This window comes from Physeter macrocephalus, chromosome 12 (assembly GCF_002837175.3).
Source record: "Physeter macrocephalus isolate SW-GA chromosome 12, ASM283717v5, whole genome shotgun sequence".
In the NCBI taxonomy this organism is placed as follows: domain Eukaryota; kingdom Metazoa; phylum Chordata; class Mammalia; order Artiodactyla; family Physeteridae; genus Physeter; species Physeter macrocephalus.
The window spans coordinates 9,528,466-9,549,418 of NC_041225.1; the positions used below are offsets into that span (position 1 = coordinate 9,528,466).

A 20,953-nucleotide genomic window follows, 5' to 3' on the forward strand; every position below is an offset into this window, starting at 1 on the left:
GCATGGAATATGTTTTTCCATTCCCTCACTTTCAGTCTGTATGTGTCCCTAGGTCTGAAGTGGGTCTCTTGTAGACAGTATATATATGGGTCTTTTTTTGGTATCCATTCAGCCAGTCTATGTTTTGGTTGGAGCATTTAATCCATTTATATTTAAGGCAATTATCAATATGTATGTGCTTATTACCATTTTCTTAATTGTTTTGGGTTTATTATTGTAAGACTTTTCCTTCTCTTGTGTTTCCTGCCTAGAGAAGTTCCTTTAGCATTTGTTGTAAAGCTGGTTTGGTGGTGCAAAATTCTCTTAGCTTTTGCTTGTCTGTAAAGCTTTTAGTTTCTCCATCAAATCTGAATGAGATCCTTGCTGGGTAGAGTAATCTTGGTTGTAGGCTTTTCTCCTTCCTCACTTTAAATATGTCCTGCCACTCCCTTCTGGCTTGCAGAGTTTCTGCTTAAAGATCAGCTGTTAACTTTATGGGGATTCCCTTTTGTGTTATTTGTTGTTTTTCCCTTGCTGCTTTTAATATGTTTTTCTTGTATTTAATTTTTGACAGTTTGATTAATATGTGTCTTGGCGTGTTTCTCCTTGGATTTATTCTTTATGGGACTCTCTATGCTTCCTGGACTTGATTAACTATTTCCTTTCCCATGTTAGGGAAGTTTTCCACTATAATCTCTTCTAATATGTGCTCAGTCCCTTTCTTTTTCAATTGTTCTTCTGGGACCCCTATAATTCGAATGTTGATGCATTTAATGTTGTCCCAGAGGTCTCTGAGAGTGTCCTCAATTCTTTTCATTCTTTTTTCTTTATTCTGCTCTGCAGTAGTTATTTTCACTATTCTATCTTCCAGGTCACTTATCCGTTCTTCTGTTTCAGTTATTCTGCTATTAATTCAAACGTTTCTTATATTGTCTCCATTCTATTTCCAAGATTTTGGATCATCTTTACTATCAATATTCTGAATTCTTTTTCAGGTAGACCACCTATTTCCTCTTCATTTGTTAGGTCTGATGGGTTTTTACCTTGCTCCTTTATCTCCTGTGTGTTTCTCTGTCTTCTCATTTTGCTTAACCTACTGTGTTTGGGGTCTCCTTTTTGCACGCTGCAGGTTCGTAGTTTCCGTTGTTTTTAGTGCCTGTTCCCAGTGGCTAAGGTTGTTGCAGTGGGTTGTGTAGGCTTCCTGGTGGAGGGGACTAGTGCCTGCGTTCTGGTGGATGAGGCTGGATCACGTCTTTCTGGTGGGGAGGTCCACATCTAGTGGTGTGTTTTGGGGTGTCTGTGGCCTTATTATGATTTTAGGAGCCTCTGTGCTGTTTGTTTGCTGTTTAGTTCTTCTAGGTCTTTGTTAAACGTTTCTTATATTGTCTCCATTCTATTTCCAAGATTTTGGATCATCTTTACTATCAATATTCTGAATTCTTTTTCAGGTAGACCACCTATTTCCTCTTCATTTGTTAGGTCTGATGGGTTTTTACCTTGCTCCTTTATCTCCTGTGTGTTTCTCTGTCTTCTCATTTTGCTTAACCTACTGTGTTTGGGGTCTCCTTTTTGCACGCTGCAGGTTCTTAGTTTCCGTTGTTTTTAGTGCCTGTTCCCAGTGGCTAAGGTTGTTGCAGTGGGTTGTGTAGGCTTCCTGGTGGAGGGGACTAGTGCCTGCGTTCTGGTGGATGAGGCTGGATCACGTCTTTCTGGTGGGGAGGTCCACATCTAGTGGTGTGTTTTGGGGTGTCTGTGGCCTTATTATGATTTTAGGAGCCTCTGTGCTAATGGATGGGGTTGTGTTCCTGTCTTGCTAGTTGTTTGACATAGGGAGTCCTGCAGTGTAGCTTGCTGGTCATTGAGTGGAGCTGGGTCTTGGCGTTGAGATGGAGATCTCTGGGTGATTTTCACTGTTTGATATTACGTGGAGTTGGGATGTCTCTTGTGGACCAGTGTCCTGAACTTGGCTCTCCCACCTCAGTGGCACAGCCCTGATGCCTGGCTGGAGCACCAAGAGCCTGTCCTCCACATGGCTCAGAATAAAAGTGAGAAAAAAAGAAAGAAAGAAAGAAGAAGGTGAAATAAAATAATATAAAGTAAAATAAAATAAAGTTATTACAATAAAAATTAAAAAATAATTTTTAAGAAAAAAATTTTATTTAAGTAAACCCTAGGACAAATTGTAAAAGCAAAGCTATACAGAGAAAATCACACACAGAAGCACACACATACACACTCACAAAAAGAGAAAAAAGGGAAAAATATATATATATCGTTGCTCCCAATGTCCACCTCCTCAATTTGGGATGATTCATTGTCTGTTCAGGTATTCCACAGATGCAGGGTACATCAAGTTGATTGTGGAGATTTAATCCACTGCTCCTGAGGCTGCTGGGAAAAATTTCCCTTTCTCTTCTTTATTCGCACAGCTTCCGGGGTTCAGCTTTGGTTTTGGCCCCGCCTCTGTGCGTAGGTCACCTGAGGGCGTCTCTTCTTCACTCAGACAGAATGGGGTTAAAGGAGCAGCTGATTTGGGGGCTCTGGCTCACTCAGGCTAGGGGGAGGGAGGGGCACGGATGCGGGGCGAGCCTGCAGTGGCAGAGGCCAGCGTGACGTTGCACCAGCCTGAGGCGCGCCGTACGTTCTTCCGGGGAAGTTGTCCCTGGATCACGGGACCCTGGCAGTGGCGGGCTGCACAGGTTCCCGGGAGGGGAGGTGTGGATAGTGAATTGTGCTTGCACACAGGCTTCTTGGTGAAGGCAGCAGCAGCCTTAGCGTCTCATGCCCATCTCTGGGGTGCACGCTGATAACCTTGGCTCGCACCCATCTCTGGAGCTCCTTTAAGCGGCGCTCTTAATCCCCTCTCCTCGCGCCCCAGGAAACAAAGAGGCAAGAAAAAGTCTCTTGTCTCTTCGCCAGCTCCAGACTTTTTCCTGGACTCCCTGCTGGCTAGCCGTGGTGCACTAGCCCCCTTCAGGCTGTGTTCACGCAACAAACCCCAGTCCCCTCCCAGCTTCCGAGCGAAGCCTGAGCCTCAGCTCCCAGCCCCCAGCCATCCCAGCGGGTGAGCAGACAAACCTCTGGTGCTGGTGAATGGTGGTCGGCACTGATCCTCTTTGCGGGAATCTCTCCACTCTGCCCTTCGTACCCCTGTTGCTGCGCTCTCCTCCGTGGCTCCAAAGCTTCCCTCCTCCATCACCTGAAGTCTCCGCCCACGAAGGGGCTTCCGAGTGCATGGAAACCTTTCCTCCTTCACAGCTCTGTCCTGGTGCGGGTCCCATCCCTATTCTTTTGTCTCTGTTATTTCTTTTTTCTTTTGCCCTACCCAGGGACGTGGGGAGTTTCTTGCCTTTTGGGAGGTCTGAGGTCTTCTGACAGCGTTCAGTAGGTGTCTGTAGGAGTTGTTCCACATGTAGATGTATTTCTGATATATTTGTGGGGAGGAAGTTGATCTCTGCATCTTACTCTTCCGCCATCTTGAAGCTCCTCCCGTACAAAGTCATGTGGCAGGCGAAGTAATGGTCCCCCAAAGACACAGACATCCAAATCCCTGGTACCACCTGGCTGCTGCATGGCGATGGGGACCCAGAGCCGCCGGAGGGGCATGGCAGTGGCCTGAGGTGCACAGGTGGCCTGGTGTCCTCAGGGTCAGAGCTGGGCCACATGCACCGCCCATGCCACCCAGTGTGCCAGGAACTCCGCCTGGGCTTGACAGGTGTCTACACCCCGGCTCCATGTCCGAGGGCCTGGCTTTATGACTTATCCTTTGTATTTCTGTGGTATCAGTTATAACTTGTCCTTTTCATTTCTAATTTTATTGATTTGAGCCCTCTCCCTTTTTTCTTGATGAATCTGGCTAAAGGTTTATCAACTTTTTATCTTCTCAAAGAACCAGCTTTTAGTTTTATTCATCTTTGCTATTGTTTGCTTCGTTTCCATTTCATTGATTTCTGCTCTGAACTTCATGATTTCTTTCCTTCTGCTAACTTTGGGTTTTGTTTGTTCTTCTTTCTCTAGTTGCTTTAGGTGCAAGGTTAGATTGTTTATTTGTGATTTTTCCTGTTTCTTGAGGTAGGATTGTATTGCTATAAACTTCCCTCTTAGAACTGCTTTTGCTGCACCTGATAGGTTTTGGTTTGTCATGTTTTCATTGTCATTTGTCTCTAGGTTTTTTTGTATTTCTTCAGTGATCTCTTGGTTATTTAGCCGCATATTGTTTAGCGGCCATGTGTTTGTGTTTTTTACAGTTTTTTTTCCTGTAATTGATTTCTAATCTCATAGTGTTGTGGTCAGAAAAGATGCTTGATACGATTTCAGTTTTCTTCAATTTACTGAGGCTTGATTTGTGATGCAAAATGTGATCTATCCTGGAGAATGTTCCATGTGCACTTGAGAGAAAAGTGTATTCTGCTGTTTTCAGATGGAATGTCCTATAAATATCGACTAGGTCAATCTGGTCTAATGTGTCATTTAAGGCTTGTGTTTCCTTATTAATTTTCTGTCTGGATCATCTGTCCATTGGTGTAAATGGGTTGTTAAAGTCCCCCACTATTATTGTGCTAGTGTCGATTTCCCCTTTTATGGCTGTTAGCATTTGCCTTATGTATTGAGGTGCTCCTATGATGGCTGCATAAATATTTACAATTGTTATATCTTCTTGGCTGGATCCCTTAATCATTAGGTAGTGTCCTTCCTTGTCTCTTGAAACAGTCTTTATTTTAAAGTCTATTTTGTCTGATATGAGTATTGCGACACCAGCTTTCTTTGATTTCCATTTGCATGGAATATCTTTTTCCATCCCCTCACTTTCAGTCTGTATATGTCCCTAGGTCTGAAGTGGGTCTCTTGTAGACAGCATATATACAGGTCTTGTTGTTGTATCCATTCAGCAAGCCTGTGTCTTTTGGTTTTGGGCATTTAATCCATTTCTATTTAAGGTGATTATTGATATGTATGTTACCATTTTCTTAATTGTTTCTGGTTTGTTTTTGTAGTTCTTTATGTTCTCTTGTGCTTCCCTCCTAGAGAAGTTCCTTTAGCATTTGTTGAAAAGCTGGTCTTGTGGTGCTGAATTCTCTCAGCTTTTGCTTGCCTGTAAAGCTTTTAATTTCTCCATTGAATCTGAATGAGAGCCTTGCTGGATAGAGCAGTCTTGGTTGTAGGTTTTTCCCTTTCATCATTTTAAATATATCCTGCCACTCCCAACTGGCCTGCAGAATTTCTGCTGAAAAATCAGCTGTTAACCTTATGGGGATTCCCTTGTATGTTATTTGTTGCTTTTCCCTTGCTGCTTGTAATATTTTTTCTTTGTATTTAATTTTTGTTAGTTTGATTAATAAGTGTCTTGGCATGTTTCTCCTTGGGTTTATCCTGCCTGGGACTCTCTGTACTTCCTGGACTTAGGTAGTTCTTTCCTTTCCCATGTTAGGGAAGTTTTCAACTATAATCTCTTCAGATCTTTTCTCAGACCCTTTCTCTTTCTCTTCTTCTTCTGGGACCCCTATAATTCGAATGTTGGTGTGTTTAATGTTGTCCCAGAGGTCTCTGAGATTGTCCTCATTTCTTTTCCTTCCTTTTTCTTTATTCTTCCCTGCAGCAGCTATTTCCACCATACTATCTTCCAGCTCATTTATCTCTTCTTCTGCCTCAGTTATTCTGCTATCGATTCCTTCTAGTGTGTTTTTCATTTCAGTTTTTGTGTTGCTCATCACCGTTTGCTTGTTATTTCTTCTAGACCCTTGTTAAACATTTCTTGTATTTTCTTGATCTGTGCCTCCATTCTATTCCTGAGATCTTGGATCATCTTTACTCACATTCCTCTGAATTCTTTTTCAGGTAGACTGCCTATTTCCTCTTCATTTATTTGGTCTTGTGGATTTTTACCTTGCTCATTCATCTGCAACATATTTATCTGTTATCTCATTTTGTTTAACTTACTGGGTTTGAGTTCTGCAGGCTGCAGTTTCATAGTTCTTCTTGCTTCTGGTGTCTGCCCCCTGGTGGGTGAGGTTGGTCCAGGGGCTTGTGTAGGCTTCCTAGTGGGAGGGTCTGGTGCCTGCACTCTGGCGGGTGGAGCTGAGTCTTGTTCCTCTGATGAGCAGGGCCACATCAGGTGGTGTGTTTTGGGGTGTTTGTGAGCTTAGTATGACTTTGGGGTGTCTGTAAGCTTAGTATGGGCTTAGGCAGCCTGTCTGCTGATGGGTGGGGTTGTGGGTTCCTGTCTTGCTAGTTGTTTGGAGTGAGGCTTCCAGCACTGGAGCCTGCAGGCAGTTGGGTGGAGTAGGTCTTGGTGTTAAGATAGAGACCTCTAGGAGAGCTCTCGTCAATTAATATTCCCTGAGGCTGGGGATTCTCTGGTGGTCCAATGTTTGGACTTGGAACTCCCACCCCAGAGACTCAGGCCCAACCTCTGGCTGGGGAACCAAGACCCTGCAAGCCACCTGGTGTGGAGAAAAAGAAAAAGAAAAAAAAAAGAAAGAGAAGGGGGAAGAAAAAAAACAGACAAACAAAGCCCAAGAAAAAAAGCAAAGACCCAAACAAACAGCAACAACAACAATAAAAAAAGGAAAAGAAAACAAACAAACAAAACCCAAGAAAAAAAGCAAAGACCCAAACAAACAGCAACAACAACAATTAAAAAAAGGAAAAGAAAACAAACAGGCAAAACCCAAGACAAATGGTAAAAGCAAGACCAAACAAACCAGAAACAAAGCGAATAGAGGATCACACACAGAAAAATCAGTGGTGGGCTGTCCAGGCTCCCAGGAAGGTGTGGGCAGTGACCTGTGACCCTCAGGGGGCAGCGGTGGCAGCAGTAGCCCAACAGGATATTTTTATGGATTGTATACAAGGTGGGCAACCAGAGAAGCGCTCAGGTTGAGTTTAATGATCGCTTTGACTGAGCAAGGGAAAGGGGTGAGTTGCTATTAAGTAAGACACAGAAGGTTGGATGGAACAGATTCTTCAGGGAAAAATAGGAGTTTGGATTTGGACATACTACTCTGGGGATGGCAAAGACAGAAGAGAAGCAGGGTGGTTGATGAAAAGAGAATTGGGGTAAAGAGTGAGGACTTTTCTTAAGATAAGAGAAATAGCTTGGTTTTTTTTAAGATAGGAGAATTAACATATAATGGAATTTAAAGCTATTTGATGTAAAAAATATTCCTTTAATAGTATTGTTATTCCACAACTACCTTACTACTTCTTTTTCTAGTTTTTTATAAGTTTTGAAGAAGAGGTTATGGATCTTTAATGTTGACTCAGAAAAAAATGGTTTATTTGCTATTTTTTACAAACACTTCTTGATTAATGTGTGAAATGTTTTCATAGCTCCCTCTTATTTAAAAAATATCCAATAACCCAGACATCAAGGAGTGCCATTTGTGATATTAATTCCCCATTATGAAAGGAGTCAGATTTTGCCAAACAAAATGGATTCTCATCTATTTACTAGCACAAGACAAAGTATTGAAGATGAGTATGGAAATGGTGCTTTTGTGTGATTCAGTAAATTAATTGTCTTTCTAGACTAATGAACACTTCTACTAAGGGAAGTGAGTTGATGTTTTATTCTTTTTTGGACTGGCACTAATGATCCTTGTTAGTAATATGCAAGATCTCATTTAAGAAGATGTTGGAATCACGGTTTGTTATTTTATCACGTTTTAGGATGGAGGTTAAATTTTCCGCCCAGCCCCAACTCCAAATATTATAAATCTTCTGAGTAAAGACAATTATTTGGATGCCATATAGTTGGAAGCAGCTAAATTGGAAGTTAAAAGTAGTAAATACTGGATCAATGAAATAAGGACACATTATACCAAACTTCTTTTAAAAGTAATGTGATAAAATATAATGTCATCACATAATTTTTTAAGTGAGGTAAAATACATTAAATGTGCAGTTCTACAATGTTTATCTCTACCATGGTCCCTCTAAGTGAGAAAATAGTTACATTTACCAAGTTCATTCTAAAGAATCAGTTTAGTGGTATGTGTTAGGCCTAACAGTTTTGAAGCTTCTTCTTCAAGGAGATGTGTAAATATGTTGGAATATTACCCTGGTAAGCATACAACTGTACACTGCAGATTACCTTGTCCACAAGAAGGCATAGTGGTGACTCTGGTCAGGTCTGGGGCAAATTAGAGGAAACTAGGTAAACGATCAGGAACTAGAGAGGTCAGGAAGGGAATAGAGAACACAGATAAAGACAAAATAATTCTATTTTGTTAGGACTTTGACCTTGAACAAGAGTGATTGTAATTGAGGTGTAGCCATGAAGTATGGGGGATGGCTGTTGGTTAGAATGTTTGGTTATATACCCACTTTGTGAGAGGATACCAAAGCAAATCATCACATTTTACATATCATAAAAGATGATGATTTACTTGTATTTACTATGTTCCAGGCAAAGTGCATACAGGAATACACATGTATATATATACATATGTTTTTTAATTCTCACAATAATACTATAAGATAGATACATTTATTACCTCTGTTTTACAGATAAGACACAAAATGGTTAAGTACCTTGCCCCAGGTTGTACAATAAATAAATGACAGTCTGGCTTCTGAATGTATGTTCTTAATTTCTCTGCTCTACTGCCCTGTCAAGATGCAACTTGGTGGTGTCCATGAGACCCCCATGAGACTGAGAGTTTGCTTCAAAGAAAGTCTTCACTACCCCCAAAAAATTGGTGGAAGCCATGGAAACATTTTCTATCATTTCCAATCCAGCACAGTAATCTGCCTCTCATATAAGCCTATTGATTTTTCCAGAACAAATGCAAAAAATGCAAAATAATGCTTTCTTCCCAATAGAAAATTGATGAATAAAAGTGGAACTGAGATCCCAACTAGAAATCATTCAAAGTTGCACACTCATAGTGAAAAAACAAAGGAAAAAAGATATGTCATACTATTACTGAGACACCTATAGAAAGATATGCTCAGAGAGGAAACAATAAGTTATAAGGTAAACACAGTTTATGTTATTTTAAAAAGATTAGAAATTAGGCAACATAATTAGAATTATCTCATATTGGATTTATGAACCACAATAATTTTCCTGTTCTTTTGCCTAAATAACTCATTAGTAAGAAAATGTTATCAAATGAATCAGTAGTACCAAGCAAGCTATATCAACACTTTACTGAAAGATATCCGCCCTCCCGGGTAAAGGGTTGGAACTTTTAAAGGCATGTGCAAGAACAAAATGTGAAACCAAATTCCATTTTTAGGTTAGCATCTGATCAAGAAGCTCAAGAAGCTAAGAATGCAAGAATACACAATTAATATCTAATGTCAAAATGACTCACTATCACAGAATTGCAGTTTTGCCAGCCTGTGTGGAAATTATTTATTCTATTTGGAACCAGAAAAGCAAAGGAAATCAATAATACCACTAGATCCACATGTTACATAACAGAGATGACCACAATCCAGGACGTTATTAAAGTTCTATTGCATATTGATGGATGTACAGATATTAATAACTGCTAGATAATAGCACTAGAATCCCTGAAGTGAAGTGTTTGGAAGAACTTTGTTCTGTGGGGCAAAAAAGCTACTGGAGTGGAAATATCAAAGGCAAATCAGATATTACGGAAATACTTCTTGAAAATGTATTTTCCATGTAGAGTTTATTCTGATAATCCTGAGATTAAAATACATAATACAGTATTTTATTCACAAAAGAACTCCCATTTATAAATGTTTCTCTGCAGTTATGAATTCCAAATTAAATAATATTATCAAAATTGTAACTATAATAAAATCCAAGCCACCACCTGACCTTCTGTTTTTAAGCTTTCTACAAAGATATGTGAGCAGAACACCATTATTCGTTGTTTCAGACTCCAATGACTAAGTGATCCAAAGGAAGAATTTTGTCAAGAATTGGAAAATATTTTGCAAATGATTCAACTTTGTAGATTTAGTGAAGGATAGTTTTTGGTTTTACAGCTGGGTTACTTAACTGACATTTGAGTACCTGAATGAACTTAATAAAAAATATGAGCTGCCTGAAAATATATTAACACATACTGACAAAGATTAGGAATTCAAAGCAGAAATTCAACTTCAGAAAAGTGAAATTTAAAATGGCTCTCTCGTGATTTTTTAGTCATTGTTAAGAATTTAAATTTAAGGAAAAATTACTAAGTCAAACAGCGTAACATCTGTGTTTGAGAGAAAGTGTCACCATTGTTTCTAAGGTACTTGATATGGAAATGTTTAGGTTTTAAATCAATTTGTATTATCATAAGAAATTTCAATACCGCATTTATCAAAGCAAGAAAAGGAAAAGCTGTTAGAATTAAAGAATGATGGTACCTCTGGCACATAATTTCAAAAGAACAAGTGATACAAATTCTGGTCAGTGGAAAAGGGAGTTTCCATTCATCAGAGACAGAGCAATAAATCATAATCTGCCATTTGCTGTCTCCCACTTCTATAAAGTGTATTCCTTAGCAGTGGTGACTTTAAGAATTTGAACAGACCATTCATCATGTCTTGATTAGAAATGCAGTAGCTACTTCAAAAATTTAGTCATAGCTGTGGTTGTTTATGAGCTAGACTTTATTTGGAAGTTTTATAAAATTCAGTATTGAATATTTCCCTGAATATTTTGTTTTATTTTTCTTACTATAATACAAAGAAATTATAATTAATGTCTTCACCAGTGTGCCTTATAAAATGTTATCACTGTACAGGTGTGTTAGAACATGCGAAGTTTGGGAAGCGTTGCTTCAGAGCAGGGGTCCCCAACCCCCGGGCCGCGGACCAATACTGGACCAGTATTGGTCCGTGGCCTGTTAGGAACCATGCCACACAGCAGGAGGTGCGCGGTGAACAAGCAAGCGAAGCTTCAACTGCCGCTCCCCATCGCTGACGTTACCTCCTGAACCATCCCCCCCACACACACCGTCTGTGGAAAAATTGTCTTCCACGAAACCGGTCCCTGGTGCCAAAAAGTTGGGGACCACTTCTTTAGAGGATTGTAGAACAGTTTTCTCCGCATGAGAATCTGGCCTTTGGTTAACTCTGAAGCTCTGTTCCCCTGGTAACCTAATACAAGTAGAATGTCAGTTGTTTCTAGGCAACTTTGCTTATGATAAAAATGACCCCTGATTGGTAAATTATATCTGCATTGAGAGGAACTATAAATGAATTATAAATACCTGAAGGGGAGCCATAGCTTTGGACTTCCCATAGTGCGGCAGTTCTTTTTCTGGTCATGTCTCTGCAGGAACACTAAAATGTATCCTTATAGTTATTGCAAGAAATATTGGCTCCTCTTAAGCCAGGGTGATTTGCACACCCACCCAATATGGATCTCATGTCCTTGCATCTGAGTTGTCACCTGGGGAGAGGATAGCTCGGGGGTGGCTACTGAATTGTTGCAAGGGGTCCCATGGAAAAGCAAAGACTGATGCTGCCTGGGAGGCAAGAAGTAGTTCCTGTTCTAGCCTTCTAGGTAGAGGGCTGCCAGATATAGTCTATGAAAGTCTAATGAGCATGACCATTTAGTAGAATTGAAGGAGACCCTCTGGTAGGGTGATGTGTAAATATTTCTTTTTCATACTCCTGAAAAAGGAGCCACTGTGATGTCTGACCATTCCCTCCCTAGTACATGAGGGACTTTTTTCCCATATCTATGGAACCTCTCATCTCACTATTGTTTTAATTGTGTATGTCAATATTTTGCTATTTCTTGTTTTGGTCACTGAAATATAAACTTGTTCATATTGGTAAGGAACCATGGGTGCATCATAAGGCCATAGTGGGATACCAAGCCTTTACAATGAAATGGATGAGTCCTGCAACTCAATATTACAAACACCAACTGTTAGTTTGTGCCAAATATTGTTCCAAATTCTTTATATAATTAATCTTCATAGCAACTCTACAAGGTGGGTAGTATTGATATATCCATTTTACAAATGAGGAAACTAAGGCAGAGTTGAGAAATTTGACAGAGTTCATCTAGCTAGTGAATTGTGGGGCTGGGATTCAAACCCAAGTAGTTAAACTTCAGAACCCAAGCTCTCATGCATTACACCTAATGTACTCATCCTCAGAATAACAACTACTCCTGACATTTGTGTCACACACTCTGTGCTAGGCATTGTGCTGAGTGCTTTCTGTACATTAATCTTATTTCATCCTGAAAAAAAGCCCCAGTAAAAAGGCATCCTGTATAGTTGAAAGATGAGGAAATTGAGGTACAGATATACTAAGGACTTTGCTATTCGATCGTGTTTTGTGATTTGCAGACAGGAAATTCAGAATAATGTCTGATGCTCCATCTTTCAATTCTATGATTTAATCTTCTGTGCAATTTCAATTTTAAAGTCATTAGAAATCAATGTACAACAGAGTCCTCCTAAGTCCTGAGCATCTTTAGGGTCCGAGAAAATCCAAGAAAGAGGACACAATGTCTCCTCTACCTAAGTGTTTCCCAGTGTGTGTTTCCAGGATCATAAGACCTAAGTGATATTAACAGGTGGATAGTAAAAAAACATGTTCTATGATCATGTAAATTTGAGAAACATCAAGTTAAATCACTGGTTCTCAATCTGGAAGATTTTTTGCCCCCTGGGAGACATTTGGCAAACGTCCAGAGAGATTTTTTGGTTGTTAACAACTAGAAAGAGTGGTGCTGCTGGTATGGAGTGGGAAGAGGACAAGTATGCTGCTAAACAGCTGACAGTTCCCAGGATGGTCCCACACAGTGAAGAATTATCTGGCTCCAAATGTCAGTAGTGCTGAGATTGATAAACCTTGGGTTAAATATGATAATTATGCATTTCTGTCCTATATAACCAAAGAACCTTTTCTTGTGGGATATCTGCTGGGATTAGGATTCTATGAAATATAGTTATGTGACTTGGGCTGTTAGGACCATAAAAATGTCCACACTGGGTTCAGGCCATATTACTTTCTAAGTGATCAATTTGGTTCTCAACTAGTTTCTAAGCCTGTTATGCTAAAATAATTTTTTAGGCAGCTTTTTAAATTTCAAACTAAAGCTGTTCTGTCCTTTCAGCTAGATCACATATTTAGCAGCCTAGAACAGAAAACACAGGTAAATGCCAGCTTGAAACTTTCTCAAGTGAAAGCATTCTAGTTTCCATGTGAGGTCATAATTATAAAAAACTCTGTAATGAGGCATATATGTTATGTAATCAGGAACAGATCATTTTGAAGCCACATTATCAGAAACCTCCCCAGGTTGCTTAACACAATGACAGTTTTCTTGGGCTAGTCCATGAAGAAATTTCAATCAAGTCAAATGTCAGTCAGCAAGTGGAAACACTACAGGTCCTTAGTATTTTCACTTGGATCATCAAAACTCCTCAGTTTCAGATTGTCTCCCTACCCTTCCTTCAAACACACACACACACACACACACACACACACAGGCACCGTTTTGGAGCTATGACAATTTAGTGGGTGATTACTTCATTTTATACAGAAATTTGAAGAACCTAGAGCAGTGGTTCTCAGCCTTGGCTGCTAGAATCACCTAGGCCCCACCCCCAGAGTTTTATTTAATTGGTTTGTGGTAGAGCCCAAGCAACGTCATTTCTTTAAAACTCATCAAGTGATCCCAATATTCAACCAGAGTTGTAGGCCATGGACCTAGAGCAATTGTTCTCCAGCAAGCCCTAAAGGACTTGCAAAAACATAGATTGTTAACCCCCAAGTTTCTGATTCAGTAGGTCTGGAGGGGGCCTCCGAATTTACAATTCCCACATGAGGTTGATGCTTCCATTCCAAGGACCATATATTGAGAACCACAGACCCTAGAGCACTCTTATTGAAGAAACTTGGAAGTTTCCTCTTAGTTACAATTTTGTTTAATTTTCTAGGTGAAAAGGAGTTACTTATCAGATATTTTACCATTTCTGGTTAGTCAAACCAGAAGCAAACCAAGCCATTTCTCTTCTCCAGTTCAGGTTAGATCTAGACACTTACTGAATCATGATATTGACCATAATCAAACAGATTGAGGTTTACAAATATAAAATTCAGGAAATAGCTAACTTCTTTCCAGGCACTTGCTTGTTTCCCTTTGTCCAATAAATATGTTCAAATAATAATGATGATTAAAACTGTGTAATAATGAAAATAACGAGACAACTTAAATTTGCATAGGGCCACGTGAGCTCATCTAATTCACCCCAGTACCTTACAGCAGGTAAGGAATCACTCTCTTGTTTGTAGAAATCAGTATGGGAGAAGGGAACAGGGTGGACAAAGACATATGTATGCATTCTAGCACAGCCTAAGCTGGAAACCAGCCTGACAGTTGAAAAGAGCAGTGTGTGGACAGAGAAGGAACTAATATGAGACAGGAGGAGGGTGCCACAAACACCCAGCAGAATAATTTGGATTTAATGATATAAGCAATAAGCTGTTCAGAGTTCTTGAGCAGAAGGGTCTCATGAGACAAACCATGCTTCGGCAGTCTTAGTCCAGTGGATCAGTTTTAAAATGAACAGATGCATTTTCCATCACTGCAAGGTGTAACAACAGACAGAGATGCTGTTTGAAATAACAAATCACAGAGATCTTATTGTTTTAGAAAAATCAAGAATTAATTCCAAGAGGAGAAATCATGTTTTTTAGGCCCCCAGTAGATTTCCTTTGAGTTTTATCTGAAATCAACAATAATAGGACAATTGATTACCACAGTCAGCCATGCAATTCTCTCCACGTGACACATCCTTTTAGACATTAATAGAAGGCTTGAGTCTAAGTTTCATTTCAGATGGACAGAGACAGTTTCTACCGCAAAATAATTTGACAAGGGATTCCATGATTCTACATTGAGCAGCAAGAAAACGCTACAGATATTTTTTTTTCCAGTAAAGCATACTTAAGTGTAATTTTATTCAAGACATTCTTCTCAGTCTGATTAACTTTCCAAGGATCTCTGTTTAGTTAATTGGGTCATAAATTCATCTTCTTTATCAGCAAAGTAGGAATTTTAGAGCACAGCAATTGAGAAAGTTAAGTTCTCTTTTTAGGTCTTAAAGGAAGACTAATTTTTCTGGTTATTTCCTTAAAGAAAGGCCTTTATGGTACAAACATCCAAAGGAGACAGCTCAGGGGGAATTCCCTGGTGGTCCAGTGGTTAGGACTCCGTGCTTTCACTGCCAAGGGCCCAGGTTCGATCCCGGGTTGGGGAAATATCCCTCAAGCTGCACGGTGCCCAAAAAAAAGAAAAAAAGAAAAAAAATTAACAAAGGAGGCAGCTGAAGTTTGAGGCTGAATTCTGAATGCCAAGAGGTGCTGAAAAGGCAGCCATCACTTAGGAGTAGTGGATCAACTCCTGGAACAGCTGAGCACTGCGGTTTATAGTGTGAGGAATGAAGCACAGGAATCCAAGGAGTATATTTAGGGTTCAACCCCTCGGGAACAAACTGGAAAGTCTAAGGAAAATAGGATTCCAGAGAACTGGGCATAGGCCTTCTTAATTTTTGCAAAGATTTCCTTGACCCTACTGCCCCTTCTGCCTACCAACTGGATTGGGCGAGAAGGAAACCCCTGCTGATCTTCAAGAGAAGCATTTCGTTAGAGTAGTGAGGAACAAGCCTCGTTTTCAGAAACTTTAAGAAGGAATGGATGGGGAAGATATGGCCATCATAAAGGAAGTTTAAGAGAAGGAAGAAGACAGGGGATTCTAAGTTAAATGGCAGCAGGGTTGAGAAAAAACTTTCTTTAAACTAAAGGGAAGCTTTCTACAAGTTAAAGAGAAGTTCTGCATGTTTTTAGGTGCAGAGGAAAAGTAGCCAAACGCCAGGGGAGGTAGAAAATAGTGATATGAAACCTCTCCACCTCTGGATGAAATCCTGAGAGATACACTCAAGGGGATAAAACACAGTGAAGGTATGAGATTTTCAAGTTGAAGGTACAAGAGAGAACTCACCTTGTCACCACCATGTTTTTGTTGTTGTTTATTTGCTTTCAAATAAAGTTCAGTGGTTACAAACCTTATTGTGTATCAGAATCACGCAGGGAACTTGTTAAGCTAGAATCTTTGAGTCCCATACATAGAGATTCTGATTCTGTGTTGGACCCAGAAATCTGGATTCTTAAGCACCCCAAGTGATTTGGATGCTGATGATCCAATCTTTCGAAAAGACTCTCATGTGTTCGTCTGTCCTGTGCAGAGTAGAGATGTGTAGTAGAGGAAAAGGCTTAGTGGTTTGAGAATGAGAAACTTAAATAGGTAGGAAAATGTAAATAAAAAGGATTTCTTAGTGGCACTGAGCACCAATAAGTTAAAATTCAGTACCATGGACCACATCTGCTACCTTCTAGAAGGGCCTTTAGTAGCAGATAGATTCACACAGAGTGAGTTTTCTAGACACACACCAGGGCCACAGTGAGGTGTTTGTTCTTGCTTTTAGGTTGGTTTGATGATTGATGTTAATGAAACATCTGAAGTTAATTACAGTTTCAAAGGCAAGTTGAAATCTCCCACTTGGCAGAGAATCACCTGAAGAATGTCCTAATTATATCTTAAGCTGTTGACAAAGAAAAAAGGAAAAACATTTTAAACATTTTCCATACACCTCACCAGCAACAGGGAATACCTGGCATTTCCTCAGATGTTTCTGGCGTGAGTCAACCAGAACACAGACAAAGAGTCCGGCAGTGGCATCGGTTAGGAGCTAAGCAAGTTGAAGTTCTTCTGTTATGTCACTGAATTGGGAGAGCGGCCTTCAAGACTCCCCGCTCCACAGCACCATCGGCTCCCCCAGTTCCCTTGTGTGCTCACTTGAACATCTCTTGCTTTGAGTTTGCTTTCATTCTGGTCCTGTATGCCCTAATTTTAAAAATATTTTTCTTACTCAGTGTTATTAAAACAAAATAGAAGTTAAAACCTAAAAATGATTTTTGCCAATGGTTCGCCATTTTTTGATTAACAGACCCAAAGCATATGAGATTTTGTTCCAACCCCTTAAAAAATTTATCATGCATACGTACGTAAATTTGTTTGCATACAACAATTTCAGGGATTTCACAGATGACCTGAAGGCTCTGCTCAAGGGCCATGAACTCCAGGTTCAGAATGCAGAGTTAAGGACTGTAAGAGAAAATAGACGTGGGAAACAGTTGATTTTCACTGGAGTATTCCCGTCTAAATTCTTATTTTAAGAAGTTTTAGAGAATCAGCCCTTTCTATTCTCATTCCTTTGTTTCCCACTCCTATCCTTGCTCCTGTTTTTATCCCATTCTTGCTTTGCTTCTTTACTTGATCAATTTCTTATTATGGATGAGGTTGAAGAATACCCTTGATGAAATAAACAATTTCTCGTTAACGATTATTTTGATATGTGATAAACTGGCCATTTTTAAGCTTAATCTGGGTTTTGATTCTAATCTTATCTAATTCATATTTTCTTGTTTTGATCTTTCTCATAATTCTGCCAATATTGGGTAGTGTAAAACTCTTTTACACTATTATTATTGAATAGTTTCTAAAGAATCAAAGATAAATAAAAACTTATTTCCATGTAACTTTCATAAAAATCCATAATTGATTTGTTTTTGTAAAAATCACATTACTGAAACTATCAAGCTTATTGCCACAGTTGTGAAATCCTTAAGAGCTATAATAAGTCCAACTGTTGTTAAAAAGCAGCTCCCTTTTCTTGAGTAATTTATTCATTCTAAAAGTAGTCTGTTAGAATTTTTTTAATTTTTAAATAATACTTATTTTCCAGAAATGTTATATCTTTTTAAAACAAAATAGTAATGCAATTGCTTAATTTTGTGTTGAATACTGTATTCACTTGCCCCAATTTTTATTTGTTCAAAGGGTTGTGAATTATGAGAACATCCGTAAAAATGACTACTATACTATTAGCAAAAATGCAGTAACACATGTTTATAATGATGACATTGAATTTATCGAAATTGATCGATGGGAACAAGAATATCTATATCACAGAGAACTCACTAAGATTCCCGTATTTTCACTTTTCCGGAAATGGAAGGCTTTTAACGTGTGGAAGAAGAAGGTCCGCTCTAAAAAAATCAGTGGATGTCGAAAATCTCTACAAAAAGATCTGTTCATTGTTAATCATGTATGTATTTATTAATCATATTTTAAAAGAATTACTCACAGAAAAACAAAGTATTGGTATAGACTATCCCTGAAATAGAAGATTTCATCTTTCAAGAGAATTGACAATTTTCATCCTGTTTGTCACTTAAAAGTCTGGCAATCTAGTGTATTTCTACATCTTTTTTTTTTTACATCTTTATTGGAGTATAATTGCTTTACAGTGTTGTGTTAGTTTCTGCTGTATGACAAAGTGAATCAGCTATATGTATACATATATCCCCATATCCCCTCCCTCTTGCATCTCCCTCCCATCCTTCTAGATGGTCACATAGCACCGAGCTGATCTCCCCGTGCTATGCAGCTGCTTCCCACTAGCTATCTATTTTACATTTGGTAGTTTATATATGTCAGTGCTACTGTCTCACTTTGTCCCAGCTTACCCTTCACCCCCCTCCACCGTGTCCTCAAATCCATTCTCTATGTCTGCATCTTTATTCTTCTACATTTTAACTAGGGTTGCAAAACACTAAAGTATAACAAGAGAGTTGCCAGGTCCCCATTATTTAGAAGCAGCTTCAGAGGGTTGGATTCATGACCCCCTTTCTTGTTGATCAGGAAAGTTGTATATCCTTTTGAACAGAGCAGGCCAGCAAGCCCTATTACTAATTCTCATTTTGGAGACACTCTGGACTTTATGGTCCCAAAAAATTGGGGGGCTTGTTTTCATGGGCCAATAACTCCCAATGTCTCATACATTTTCTTCTATCATGGATTCAGACAGTAGGGAAATTTTTAATATTTACTTTGGAGGAGGGGATTATCATGGAAAAAGAACTATTAAAGGGTATGTGGCCACATTTAAAATCTCTACTCACTCCTTGAATTTTGACTTGCAGTAGAAGTTTTCTATTTGGCCCCTGGGAATGAGCTGTAACCACCATTACTGTCATGCTCAGTGTCCTCAGCTGTCTATTTTATGACACTGAGTCACCACCCTCTCACATCAGAAGCTTCAAGTTTGCTTTTTACTGGTCATTTCGTTCACTTTGCATATGGTAATCCGAAAGATCATTATCAAGACATCAGTCACACAATAAAGGAACATTCAAGGAATATGGCTGACATAGGTGTTAGTGCAAAACAGATATATAAGATGTACCATCTCAGGTCCTCCATCCCATCAAGCGTTCTGGGTTGTAGAAAAGATTCTAATCCTTCTTGACATCGAACTCAACCCCTAGACCTCTAATTTCACTAAGGATCTATCAATCATTTGAACCTGTTTTACTACCTTTTTACCACCTTTCATCTTTTACCATGTCTTGGACACTATACATTTCATAAATTTATTCCTAGGTAAGTAAAATAGTTCTTCTTGCATTTAATCTGTATCAATTCTTAAGGCTTTTTCTCTTTTTTTAATGTGCTGAGAATTGTCATTCTCTCTGCTCACTATTCATACCAATAGTGCTTTGGCCTTGACAATATTTTCTCTTTAATGTAGCCCAAACAGACTAGAAAGTTCTCATCATTTTTATCTTAGGTTGATGTAACTAATCGAGCCATTGTGTTGGTTTAAATATCTATTAGATGCTATCATTATCCACACACTTACCACTAGTCTTATATTCACAGTGAGTTAAACTAGTCCTATATTTACAGTGAGTTAATTAAGGGGGCTGATTCTTTTAGACTATGTTGAAGGGATAAATGTGGAGCTATCCTTGAAATTTTTCTTTTTATGATTATTTTTAGTAACCAAACTTATTGGCATCTGTGCCCACATTTCCTTATAACAACTTTATTGAAGTATGATTCATACAATTCATTCTTTTAAAGTATACAATTGAATGGTTTTAATATATTTATAGAATTGATCAACCATCACCACAGTCTATTTTAGAACATTCCCACCATTCCAAAAAGAGTGATTAGCATCACTCTCCATTTCTCCACAACTCCCCCAGACCAACCCCTGCCCCAGCTCTGGACAACCACTAGTCTATGTCTTTTCTCTCTTGATGTGCCTAATCTATACATTTCATATAAATAGAACCATACAATATGTGGTCCTTTGTGACTGGCTTTTTTACTTAGCATAATATTTTGAAGGTCAATCTATGTTGTAGCATGACATTTCTTTTTATTGGTAAATAATATTCACTTGTATACATATATATGTTTTATTTATCCATCCACCTATTGATGGATATTTGGGTTATTCCACTTTTTGGCTATTATGAATAATGCTGCTATGAACATTTGTGTACAAATTTTAGTCTAGACATATGTTTTTATTTCTTTGGGTATATACCTAGGAGTGGAATTGCTAGGTCATCAGTAACTCTGTGTTTAACATTTTGAGGAACTGCAAAACAGTTTTCCAAAGCCACTGCACAATTTTACATTACCACCAACAGCATATGAAGGCTTCAGTTTCTCCATATTCTCACCATTACATCTGCATTTTTCATTATAGCTTTTCTTACTGGTTGTGAAGTGGCATTTAATTGTGGATTTGATTTATATTACCCTGATGACTAATGATGGTGAGCATCTTTTCATGTGCCTTTTGGCCATTTGTATATCTTATCTGGAGAATTGTCTATTCAGATACTTCGCCCATTTTTAATTAAGTTACCTGTATTTTACTATTGAGTTGTAAGAATTCTTTATATATTCTGGATACAAAAGCCTCATCAGATATATGATTTGCAAAACTTTTCTCCCATTTTATGGGTCTTTGCACTTTCATGATGGTATCCTTTGAAGCACAAAAGTTCTTAATATTTTTTTTTTTTTTTTTTTTTTTTTTTTTTGCGGTACGCGGGCCTCTCCCTGTTGTGGCCTCTCCCGTTGCGGAGCACACGCTCCGGACGCGCAGGC

At 38.9% G+C, this 20,953-nt stretch overlaps 1 protein-coding gene across 1 annotated transcript in view; it reads left to right on the top strand.

Annotated features, from left to right (window-relative positions):
- The window catches only part of DNAH6 (dynein axonemal heavy chain 6), a 300,028-nt gene that overhangs the window by 32,261 nt on the left and 246,814 nt on the right, over nucleotides 1-20,953 (top strand). The window contains exon 5 of the mRNA XM_024129964.2: nucleotides 17,819-18,086. Coding sequence (XP_023985732.1) covers nucleotides 17,819-18,086 — 268 coding nt within the window. The remainder of the gene's footprint in view (nucleotides 1-17,818; nucleotides 18,087-20,953) is intronic.